The 12,220-nt window shown below is 45.6% G+C and overlaps 1 protein-coding gene across 1 annotated transcript in view; it reads left to right on the forward strand.

The window, feature by feature from the left end:
• Positions 1-12,220, forward strand: part of LOC135826638 (sushi, von Willebrand factor type A, EGF and pentraxin domain-containing protein 1-like) — a 55,810-nt gene that overhangs the window by 24,420 nt on the left and 19,170 nt on the right. The window contains exons 8-18 of the mRNA XM_065339241.1: positions 266-312; positions 547-879; positions 3,242-3,337; positions 4,541-4,720; positions 5,414-5,581; positions 7,182-7,355; positions 8,122-8,295; positions 8,614-8,787; positions 9,106-9,279; positions 9,847-10,020; positions 11,213-11,389. Of these exons, the coding sequence (XP_065195313.1) occupies positions 266-312; positions 547-879; positions 3,242-3,337; positions 4,541-4,720; positions 5,414-5,581; positions 7,182-7,355; positions 8,122-8,295; positions 8,614-8,787; positions 9,106-9,279; positions 9,847-10,020; positions 11,213-11,389 (1,871 nt within the window). The remainder of the gene's footprint in view (positions 1-265; positions 313-546; positions 880-3,241; positions 3,338-4,540; positions 4,721-5,413; positions 5,582-7,181; positions 7,356-8,121; positions 8,296-8,613; positions 8,788-9,105; positions 9,280-9,846; positions 10,021-11,212; positions 11,390-12,220) is intronic.

The following is a 12,220-nucleotide window of genomic DNA, read 5'->3' on the forward strand; positions in this document are numbered from 1 at the left end:
ACAGTTTAACCACAATTCGACAACGCAACAACAACCACCCCGCTTGAGAGGCTCAATTTTATCAAGGATACGGAATGAGTGGGAGTATTCGTGAGGAGGAATTGTAACAAACCAATAGCCAATATCCTACAATACAATACTTAGTTGAAAAAGTATGTTCTACAGATTTTGAAGGCAGTAGAATCTCTTACAATGTGTATGCAGTAAATAATTCCAACTGTATCTGTTGTGATAAAATGATTCCTGTCTCCATCATGCTGTGCAGCACTATTCAAAATACACCGTTTGAAGGCGCTATCAAATCCAGAAGCCGTAAGTCGTACTGCTGGCACATTCGTGTATGCCACAGTGTTGACCTGTCCGTATTGAAATCATGACCTCAAAATATGAGTTGGGGGAGTGAGGGGGGGGGGGGGGGCACCAGTTCAGTGTTATAGTGTCTGCCTGTCTGCCTTTCTGTCTCTCCCTCATTTTCTCCCATACTCCTGATCTTGCTCATTAAATTTCCATCTCCGTGTCTGCCATTCTCTTCGTTTCTGCATTCAGATGTGAACAAGACTCTTGTGTGCAACGATTTGACCAGCACGCTAAGATCCTGGAAGGGCGGTTATCTGTGCCAATGCCCGAAAGGAGAGCAGCCGTACGTAACCCTCAGCACCACCAGCACACCGGGCGCATCACAACCCGACACAGGCACCTGCATGCCAGCTAGTGGCAGGTGCAAAGCAGCCACAGTGACCTTGTCCAACATCTGCGATCTCTATCCAACATTGAACGTCTCGACCGCCTATGCGCGCCTCACTACTGCGACGCAATATCCAGAGAAATACTTCTACGCCTGTAAAGGCGAGCGCCACCTCGTCAAGAACCCTTGCTATGGTACGTTGACTTGCTGGATTTTAATTTAGAGTGGCTGGGAATTAGCCTGTGCGTCTCCCTACGAACCAGTCCATTCATCGGAAACAGTCCCGCTGGCTTTTGAAAGTCCGATTTGGGCCGAATTCAGGATCGAAAACCCATTTAAAGTCTCAGAAATCTGGGTTTGGGATCTGCGACTCCATTCATTTTGCCATGGCATATCTCTCCTGATTTTGTAAAACCTGGCTGAATTTATATTTGTAGATCAATTCAGGCCAAAATCAGCTCGCATTTGGGTCATATTAAGGCCCTAATGGATTTGTGATCTGCAGATCTTTGCATTTACTGTTAACCCCGAAATGTAAGCAAAACCACCTGTTAGTGTTAGGATTAGGGTCAGATTCAGGGTGAGGGGTCAGAGTCACAGGATCAGGTCAAGGTCAGGGTTAGGTCGGGGTAGGTGTCAGATCGGGGGAAGTGTCAGGTTGGGGTAGGTGTCAGGTCGGGGTAGGTGTCAGGTCGGGGTAAGTGTCAGGTCGAGGTTGGTGTCAGGTCGGGGTAGGTGTCAGGTCGGGGTAAGTGTCAGGTTGGGGTAGGTGTCAGGTCGGGGTAGGTGTCAGGTCGGGGTAGGTGTCAGGTCGGGGTAAGTGTCAGGTCGGGGTAGGTGTCAGGTCGGGGTAGGTGTCAAGCCGGGGTAGGTGTCAGGTCGGGTAGGTGTCAGGTCGGGGTAAGTGTCAGGTTGGGGTAGGTGTCAGGTCGGGGTAGGTGTCAGGTCGGGGGAAGTGTCAGGTCGGGTATGTGTCAAGCCGGGGTAGGTGTCAGGTTGGGTAGGTGTCAGGTCGGGGTAAGGGTCAGGTCGGGTATGTGTCAAGCCGGGGTAGGTGTCAGGTCGGGTATGTGTCAGGTCGGGTATGTGTCAGGCCGGGGTAGGTGTCAGGTCGGGTAGGTGTCAGGTCGGGGTAAGGGTCAGGTCGGGGTAGGTGTCAGGTCGGGTATGTGTCAGGCTGGGGTAGGTGTTAGGTCGGGGTAGGTGTCAGGTCGGGTATATAATAATCTTTATTTCAGGATTACCGGTAAGTGTCAGGGTCAGTGACTCAGTGTCAAAGTCAAGGTTATGGTCAGATTCAGGGTGAGGGTCACAGTCACAGGATCAAAGTCTGTGTCAGGGTCAAGGCCAATGTCAAGGTTCAGGTCAGGTTCAAGGTCGGGTCAGGATCAGGGTCCTGATAAGAGTCAGGGTAAGTAGGTTCATGGTGAATGCCAGATCAAGGTCAGGGCGAAGGTCAGGGTCAGGGTCATGGTGAAGGTCAGGATCAGGGTGAGACCGGGGTCAGTTTCAGGGTCAGGGTCAAGGTCAGGGTCATGGGGAAGGTCATGGTGCAGCACCGGTGAAGGTCAAGGTCAAGGTCATGATCAAGGTCATGGTGCAGCACCGGTGAAGGTCAAGGTCATGATCAAGGTCAGGATCAGGGTCAGATTGGGGTCAAAGTTAGGGTCAAAGTCAGGGTCGGGATCAGGATCAGGGTCACGATAAGAGTCAGGGTCAGGGTCAAGGTCAATGTCAAGGTCCGGATGACACATACTTGCCAACCCAGCCAAAGCAAATCCCTTAGTCACACGCCCGGTTTCCCTTAATTTTCTTTCATTTCCTTGTTTTTCTCGTTTTCGCCAATTTCGCCCATTTTCTCTTTTTTGGGCAAGTTTTACTTATTTTTTGTGTATTTCCGGCTTTTTTAGCATTTTGTTCTTCCTTTTTATTCATTTCTAGCCCATTGCTCATTGGAGGACCAAAACCTGAGTTTCTTTATTGTCAGATTGTCCCCACATGCCGTGATTCTGTGAAATGCAGGGCGGCATGTGCCCTTCTCACACCACAAATCAACCTTTTTTGAACACTCATGGTCCGGTGCCAATACCGGTAGTTTTCGATCAAAGTCAAAAATCCCCGGTATGCCGGTAGTGATTGTAGTTTCCAGGTATGATACCGGGAAAAACGGTACGGTTGGCAAGTATGGTCACAGTAGGTGTGAGGGTTTTCACTTTCCCTCGCATCCTTAACTATGTTACTAGTACATACACAAATAGGAGATCCCCCAGATAGGCGTTAGCCTTTGGGTAATCCTGAAATAAAGGTTATATATAGGGTAAGTTAGGTTCCAGGTCAATGCCAGGTCCAGCTCTGGATTGACCCTGGCCTATTGCGAAATAGAAAAGACGTCTATGCACAGTGGGTGGTGAAGCATGTTGGAGTATATGCAGTCCCACTGCCAGAAACTCAACGCTCACTCCATACGCAGAAGCTTTCTGGAAGGAATCACATGTCGTAATGGTAAATGTACTTGCTTGTGTGTGTCTCTGTGTTTGGTCGTGTCCCGTATGCCAGGCCAAGCTATGGATTATGTACAGAAAACGTGTAATCCACAAACAACGGCATATCTGTGTGTTTGCAATGAAACAGACTTGTCTACATTCTGCCAGAGTAAGTGAACATATTATTATCCGGCTTGAGGTTTGTTGGACCCTGATACTTCATCACTGTTCTTCACTTATACATTACCCATGGAACGGAAAGTTTCGTCTTGGAATCAGGGCAATGCAGAAAGAACACGGTGATTGAACGCAAACAAAAATATTTTAATGTATGCAACTAGAGAAATTGTATAGACTATCTATCTATAGGTCTACAAATTTTCGGCCCATTAAAATGTTGGCCTCCCAGGGCTAAAATACATTTCGGCCGCATCAAACTGTTGGCCTGCATTGCTGCTGACTGTGTACACTGTCACATTCAACCTTGCAAAACAAAATTTCCGCTGCAACAAATTTTCGGCCAAATACGACCAGGCCGAAAATGGCCGAAAATAAGTGTGCGCCGAATATTAATTTTGTTGATTTACAGTAGCTGGATGTTAAGCATGTACATAGTCTACTGAAGGGAAGATATGCCTTCACAACAATGAGTACACTGTGTTATTACATTTTCGTTTGACACACTGCAAAGCTAGTAAAAAAGGTAGATAATATTATTATTGAACTTAAATGGTGAGCCTATCTAATTATGGTTTAAAAAAAACGGAGAAGGTTTGTCTATGACCTGGTCACGTTGGTGGACAGTTGGTCGTAATTTTTTTTAGCATAAGTAAATTATTTTGTGTGTTTCCGAGGGAACAGACGACAGCCCTTAACAACTGGTAAACCCAGCGACAAATGCAACTCCTAACTTTGGGGTGAGGGGACATGTCTCACAACCTCTAATGGGGTTTTCACACATGTGCCAGTGACTGTGAGACAAATTACAAGGAGCGCAGACAAGCAGCGGGGAAACTCCTTGGTTATAACAAACGCTTCCATTTTTTGGCAATAGGAGCCAGTAGATTCAAAACGAAACAAAGTCAATTGCAAATATATCTTGCACCACATTAGCAATGTATTGTCAAAGAGTTGTGAAGAGCTTGCAAATATTATACCGGGAGACAATAATTTAGTAAGAGCTATGAAAGGTGTGAATTTCCACAGACAACATTACGCCACACTACAACTTGTCTGAGGTTTCAATGTTGCGTGTTGATGTCTGCGGTATTCATACTTTTTCATAGTTTGCGTTGCCATGGTACTTCCAAGACACCTAAAAATTATAAATTTCTGTGTGGGCTCTAAATCTCTTTTTACCTGATTGCCTCAGGTACCATCAAGTCTTGTACCGATCCTGGCACGCCGGAGAATGGAACGCGGTCATCTTTGCCACGCCTGGACTTTGGCACTGTAGCCAATTTCAGCTGTAACACTGGGTATACTCTCCGCGGCAACGTCTCCATTACCTGCACTTCACAAGGATGGTCGGCACCCGTACCGAACTGCGACTGTAAGTAACTGCGTTCTTTCCTATAGATTCTTTCCACTTACCCTCAATTTTATCTAGCTTGGTGCACCCAGCTAGCAACCATACTACCAAGACCTATGGTTGGATGAGCTGGTTGGATCTCCGCTCCACTGCCATTACGCTGCCTTCACCATAAATTCATAGGAGTTTTTGAACATGGATGAAAGTTAGGACAAAATGTGGTAGGATAGGGGATGGGGTTTGTGGTATAATGGGAGGAGATGCAAGATCACAAGCTCCTATATGCACCACCCCTTGACCAATGCAAGGCTGGCGTCATCACTTCCCACACCGTACTAATAGCTGGTAATTCACTGTGGTCCTCACTCCTGCGGTACAGACTGCTGACCACTATTTAAAATACTATCTTTCTAACGGGAATGCTCCACACCTCACACATGTCCTCTCTTACACCAGACAGTACAGGGACGTTGGAAGGTAATTAAATGTGGTACAGTCAGCCATATGATGTACAATTTACTCGTGGGGAGGGGTGGCCGAGCCGAAAAGTTTGGAAATTTAGAGCCCAAATCAGTGCATTGTATTGATTCACAGGGTACTTGGGGCAAATAGAGGTACGGTCAATACCGTAGTGACCGTACCGTGTCCAACGCCCCTCAACAGTTGACTAATTTTCGATCCCTGACATTTTTCGATGTTTTCTCTCTTCCACAGTATGCGCTGACCTGGGAGCACCAGCCAACGGGTCACGTACACTGGAAGGTGGAGATGTCAACGAAACGGTCACGTACACCTGCGACAAAGGGTTCACTTTGGTCGGAGAGCCGGATGCCACGTGCACAAGACAAGGAAACTGGACGTCCAGCTTGCCGACATGTAAAGGTCAGTTCGCAAGAGCTCCACCAGTTTGCCATTAGCATCGCAATGCAGTCAAAACCTGATAAGACGTACCCACAACGGAACACGGAAAAAGTACTTTCTAGCCAAAGTACTTACTACACCTGCGATGCAATTGAGTGTGTCAATTATTCGCCAACTGCAAAAAGTATACTACTTGGTCCGACTTATAAAATGTGCGCTTCGTTTCCGAAGTCTACCAAACAAATTCAAATAATCTCAGGACGGAATAAACTTCCCAGCTACCTAACACTGTCCTTCAGTTGTCGATTTGTGATGTTGAGGATGGAATGGCTCTAACTCCAAAGGAGGCAATGCTTCAAACTCCTAGGCGACTCGAGCATTTTGCGCTCAAATTTTGTCGCCATAGGACTCCTGTTGATTCACGCGCAACACTAAGAAGGCCTGGTGCTGATATCAAGACCCGAATGCGATGGAGAATGGTCACGGAGTACCAGAAACTCCTGGGCGATCGTTCTCGATTCCTTCCTGACGTATTGAAATCGCTGCAATCGTGGGCAGAATTTCAGCAAACGCATCACTCAGAAACTCATACAGCAGCACAAGTGTTGCATCGGCCAGTTTACTGATGCCTCTCGCAGTCGTATGTGATGTGTCGGCGGACTAATCAAGATCACAGAAGAGGTAGCCGAGAAGCTGATCGAAATACACAACCACACCTCGAGTAACCTCTCACGCGAGAAACGGCCTGGAGAACTGAAACGAACGAACAAAGAGTGAATTATTCTGCGGATATGGTGCGTGGATGATGCGAAGTTCTCGGAGCCGCGAGGCGTCATCGTTACATCAAGCCTATGCGAAAGCTCCGTCTCATCTCCCGTGACACTGACAGTGCACTAATAGTGGCCCATCGATTCGCACAACAGGGATGAGCGTGCAAGGTCGGACTGTATGGCACAGACTGTCAGTACGCGGCCCTGAACGCGGTGATGAGAAGTGATTTTTTTGGTGCGTGGTGGCCTGCCTATTGGCCTCATTTGAAGCTATCGTGGGAACGTCGAGTGAAAACACCTTCAGCTACCATTCTTGCAGTTTCAAAGCACGGGGCAGATGCGAAGGTGATTGTCAAAATCGGGCATATTGATTGAAAAAATCAAGGAAGCGCAGGCTAGCGTGGAGGAGACAAAAAAAACTGTCGATGTTTTGCAGGGTGGCACACTTGCAGATGCGCCCGGAGACTCGCGCAGCAATGGAAACTAGAAGGTCAACCCAAGAGATGATACGGTAGTTATCTGTCTACCGTTTGTTGGTTGAATTTTTGTTCTGGTGCTCATTTGTGCGAATGCTTGAGTTTTGAAGTGAAGCGCACATTTTTAATGCGTCGGACTAAGCACACAATAGTACATCTTACACTCTGTACGTACCAATCAATACTTAAAACGAGGGAGGGTGTGGAAATTAATAATGGCATTAAATGTGATAGGCACCCAGCGTCTAAGGTATTGTGTTCAAAGAAAATATATACACATACACGTATTCTCCAGAAGTGACCGATCAGCATTGCGATGGTCATGATAATAACTGAGTTTCATTTTCTGTTTGATGACTCTTCTCCCATAAATAGTTGTTACATGCGAAGACCCAGGAACCCCACGCAATGGTTCGCGAAAAGTGGATCGTACTGAGTACAACGGGACAGTCGTATACAACTGTGATGAAGGATTTGCACTGGTTGGACAGGGTGTTGCAGTATGTATGGAAGATGGGAACTGGACCTCCCTTACGCCAACGTGTGTAGGTGGGTTCTTGCTTACTGCAATGGGCTATAATCTCAACAATCACAGCTTTATTCACACCGATATGTTGGCTTTCTCAGTATTTACATGTGGTCTTTATACACAACAGAACAACAAGGACAATCAAGGCTTGTTTGCTGCTACTTTAAGTTTCATGCTCACGCAATCATCAGGCAACAGATGTTGCCTGATGATTGCGTAAGCATGAAACTTAAAGTAGCAGCAAACAAGCATTGATTGTCCTTGTTGTTCTGTTGTGTATTACGCTCTGCCTTTGTGGTGTTGAGCACTGTCAGCACTCTGGGTACATCCTTCGGTGTTGTCTTTATACATGTACATGTAGTTCCATAAGCCCTGTATCTTTGTTATTCATGTTCTTACCCCGAGGATGGGCCAGGCCCGACAATTTGGTGAACTGTAATGTAAATATTTATATGGGCAACGAAGATGTCATTGTTGGAGTTGGAGGAGTGAAGATTTTATCATATGTAACGGTATTTAAGTGACTGTTTGGGATTTTCCTAGATGTTGGGTGGTTCGTGGTCCTGGTTTTCATCAACGTTTGAGCGACGCAATTATGAAGAAAGAGACCAATATTGACTGTGGTACCTTTGCACCATCAGTGTTCACGCTGAATTGTTTGGAAATTGATTCAGTTGTTGGGATTACAGGCATTCCTAGACTCATTTGTCACAAATGTTCAGGTTCAATTATTCTTTGTTCATCTTTGTTTTTTTATTGTCTTTTTTGTGTTATACTCCATCACAGGTGTGGTATGTCCTAGTCCAGGTACACCCACCGATGGCTCACAGGACCTGGATGGTCTCGAATATCAGGACTCGGCGACGTACAGCTGCGACACGGGCTTCTCGCTGGTGGGCCAAACCACCGCTGTATGCACACAGCATGGAAACTGGTCCTCGCAAGTACCAACCTGCAAAGGTAAGGCGTAGTAAAGTTGCACTCCACAGTCAACGTCAAACCCAGCAGCGTAGCCGCCGTGAAATATGCATGAAAACTATCAATCAGAACATGACATAGACAGATTTTCTGTGAAGTGGTCGAAATTATGAAGAAAGAGACCAATATTGACTGTGGTACCTTTGCACCATCAGTGTTCACGCTGAATTGTTTGGAAATTGATTCAGTTGTTGGGATTACAGGCATTCCTAGACTCATTTGTCACAAATGTTCAGGTTCAATTATTCTTTGTTCATCTTTGTTTTTTTATTGTCTTTTTTGTGTTATACTCCATCACAGGTGTGGTATGTCCTAGTCCAGGTACACCCACCGATGGCTCACAGGACCTGGATGGTCTCGAATATCAGGACTCGGCGACGTACAGCTGCGACACGGGCTTCTCGCTGGTGGGCCAAACCACCGCTGTATGCACACAGCATGGAAACTGGTCCTCGCAAGTACCAACCTGCAAAGGTAAGGCGTAGTAAAGTTGCACTCCACAGTCAACGTCAAACCCAGCAGCGTAGCCGCCGTGAAATATGCATGAAAACTATCAATCAGAACATGACATAGACAGATTTTCTGTGAAGTGGTCGAAATTATGAAGAAAGAGACCAATATTGACTGTGGTACCTTTGCACCATCAGTGTTCACGCTGAATTGTTTGGAAATTGATTCAGTTGTTGGGATTACAGGCATTCCTAGACTCATTTGTCACAAATGTTCAGGTTCAATTATTCTTTGTTCATCTTTGTTTTTTTATTGTCTTTTTTGTGTTATACTCCATCACAGGTGTGGTATGTCCTAGTCCAGGTACACCCACCGATGGCTCACAGGACCTGGATGGTCTCGAATATCAGGACTCGGCGACGTACAGCTGCGACACGGGCTTCTCGCTGGTGGGCCAAACCACCGCTGTATGCACACAGCATGGAAACTGGTCCTCGCAAGTACCAACCTGCAAAGGTAAGGCGTAGTAAAGTTGCACTCCACAGTCAACGTCAAACCCAGCAGCGTAGCCGCCGTGAAATATGCATGAAAACTATCAATCAGAACATGACATAGACAGATTTTCTGTGAAGTGGTCGAAACCTTTTGCAATGAATAGGAATTTAGCCAGGTTGGACGCGTTTTCCGCAGAGTTTTGAATTTCTCCTGAAATCCAATACTTATTTTAAGATCACCCCAGAAATCCCATTTTTTGTTTTGCTGGCCAGCAGTGAGCATGCAGTATGAATCGAACCAACTGAATTCGGTCATCTGTGGACACCATTCCTGATGTTTTCCCGCAAAGTGTATGAGGAAGATAATTATGTCATGTGAAGTATGCAGAATTGTTTCACTTGTACCGGACGGTGGCATTATTGCCAAAAGCTTTTTGGCAAAGTCGTTTCGATTCTATGCAGTCCTTTCCGAATTGGTGAGTCCACTCACATTATTTCTACAGACGAGGTGGCAAGTTGCATGGTGATTTCTTCTCACCTTGCTATTTTCTTCCCCTAAAACTTCTGATTATGTTCTTCTCATCCACAGGAGTGGTATGTAAGAATCCAAGTATGCTCACCAATGGTACACGAACACTGGAAGGTCTGCAGTATAACGAAACGGTGACTTACAGCTGTGACAAGGGATTCTCGCTGGTGGGACAACCCACTGCTGTATGCACGCAGCACGGTAATTGGTCCTCCCAAGCACCGACATGTAAAGGTGAGGTATCACATTGTGACACCTTATTATAAGCTCTAGTTTCGTTTAAACTCCGATGTTGAGCCAATAGTAATAATTATGTAAAGAGAAAAGGACCTATCTGACTGTATATTATTTTCACGTTACCTTTTTGGACTGTTAATCATAACTGGCAACTTAGAGGTCCTTTCTCTTCAGTTTTTAAGTAGAGTATAGTAAGTTTAGAAGGTGAGAATTAAAGGCTTATAAAGTGAGAATTACACAATCTTCAGACAGCCAGTTTTGACCTTGTTCGGTTTCCTCAGCTGAGCTCAGAGTTACTGGCCGAACTGGTCGCAATGAAGTCTAATAAACAACAATGCATTTTTAAAGTGAGGATTAGAAGTTTGAAATCATGTCAGTGGATGGTAGTTTCAGAAAGTTTTGCATGTGTTGTCACTGCCGCACCTCTTGTTGGGGTTTCGTGTGTGGTACTGATTATTAGCCTACCTCTTTACATCTCATCTCTTAGCATAACACTAAGCACTGACGGATGGTCCAACTATTTTCAGTGAGAAAGCATACCTTTTTTAATAGTACCAAGGGTATTAATGGTATTCTCTGCTTTACAGCCATAATTTCTGTCCCCGTTTGACTACATATCAATGGTGTCTACAGGGGATTCGTAACTAACGGATAAGATATTTTGAAGGTAGCGTGTGCAATTCATGTATGCAAGTTACTAGCCACTACATGGTTTGGCAAGGCGTGAACCTGGCTAGTTTAAGACGTGAAGCTGGCTAGTTTCTTAGTCCCTACCGTCCATTCAGCGGGAACACCCCCGCTGTCTTTTGAAAGTCCGATTTGGGCCGATTTGAGGAACGAAAACCCACTTTAAATCTGAAAAATCTGGGTTTGGGATCTGCTTCTCCGTACATTTTGCCATGGCACACCTGTCCTAATTTGGTAAAACCTGGCTGAATTTCTATTTCTCGGTTCTTGAACTTTTCTGGGCTCAAATATGGCAAATAGTAATTGCACGGGTCACACAATGCAGGATATACTGTTGTTTTCACGATATCTACAACTATGCGCGGAAAACACTAAAAAGTACGGGTGCCAGTTTCCAATGAATGGACTGTAGTGCCGCAACTACTCCCTAGTGGAACCGTTTAGACCATTGGGACTGTACGTCTTTGATGGTTTTACCAACCTACCGGTATGTTTTCTGCAGTTGTTCCATGCTTGAGTGATCCTGGCACACCCCAGAACGGCCTGAAGCGACCTCACACGTCAGTCTACCTCAGCGTGGTCACATACGCATGCAGCAAAGACTACAATTTGATCGGTTCCAGCTCGCGAACATGCATGGAAGATGGTGCTTGGTCTCCAAAGCTACCTAAATGTGAAAGTAAGTTAGTGTTCTTGTAAGATATTACTTGTAGGGACATGGAAATGGTAAAAGTCTGAAGAAGAATATTGAACGTCATCATCAGGACTCGAACCATCTGCAGGATTTCATGTTTTCAGCTGTCTCTGATCTTTGTAATCTTTCTCGGTTTTCTGACCAGTTATCTGTTTTGTATGGCAGTTAAACTCTAGTGAAATTCATGAAGCACTGCAACATACTTCCTCCGCGTCATCGTAATTGTCGCAGTTTGACTAGTGACTTGTCACTTGTTACTGACAACTCCATAAGCTAAGCCATTTAAAACGTATTCCACAATATGATAGTCTGAAGACTAGAGTAACGTTCCAGGACAGTTGGACTGAGAGTTTTCAGGCAGAGATGAAGTCCTCGTCGTCGCTGATGTCTATGGACGCAAAAATATCGTTCCGAAATATTTCAAGGAAGGTTGAAAGTTGGTCGCGCCTCATCTCAAACGCTTTGATTTTCTCCACAGGACAATAGCTGCTATGCTTGTCGTCTGCTAGCTCTGGATGATTTATACTTCACTACCAACGAAGCCTAGTAAGAACACACGATCGTTGCGAGGTCAGTTGATTACCGTCGGCGGAATTGCCTCGATCTTGAAATGAACTTTTTTTAGCCGTGGCATGCCCATTTATTTTATCTGTGTGGTCTCAGCTCATGCAGGTAAGTTTACTATCACGTCCAGCGCGCCCTCTTTTTCAGCATCACTGGTATACCATGGTACGGCACCTGCGCATGCATCACTAGCACTACGTGTAGAGTCTACACAGCTCTTGCAGGTACAATCATGTACTGAGTGTCTCGGCC

This window comes from Sycon ciliatum, chromosome 10 (genome assembly GCF_964019385.1).
Source record: "Sycon ciliatum chromosome 10, ocSycCili1.1, whole genome shotgun sequence".
Classification (NCBI taxonomy): Eukaryota; Metazoa; Porifera; class Calcarea; order Leucosolenida; family Sycettidae; genus Sycon; species Sycon ciliatum.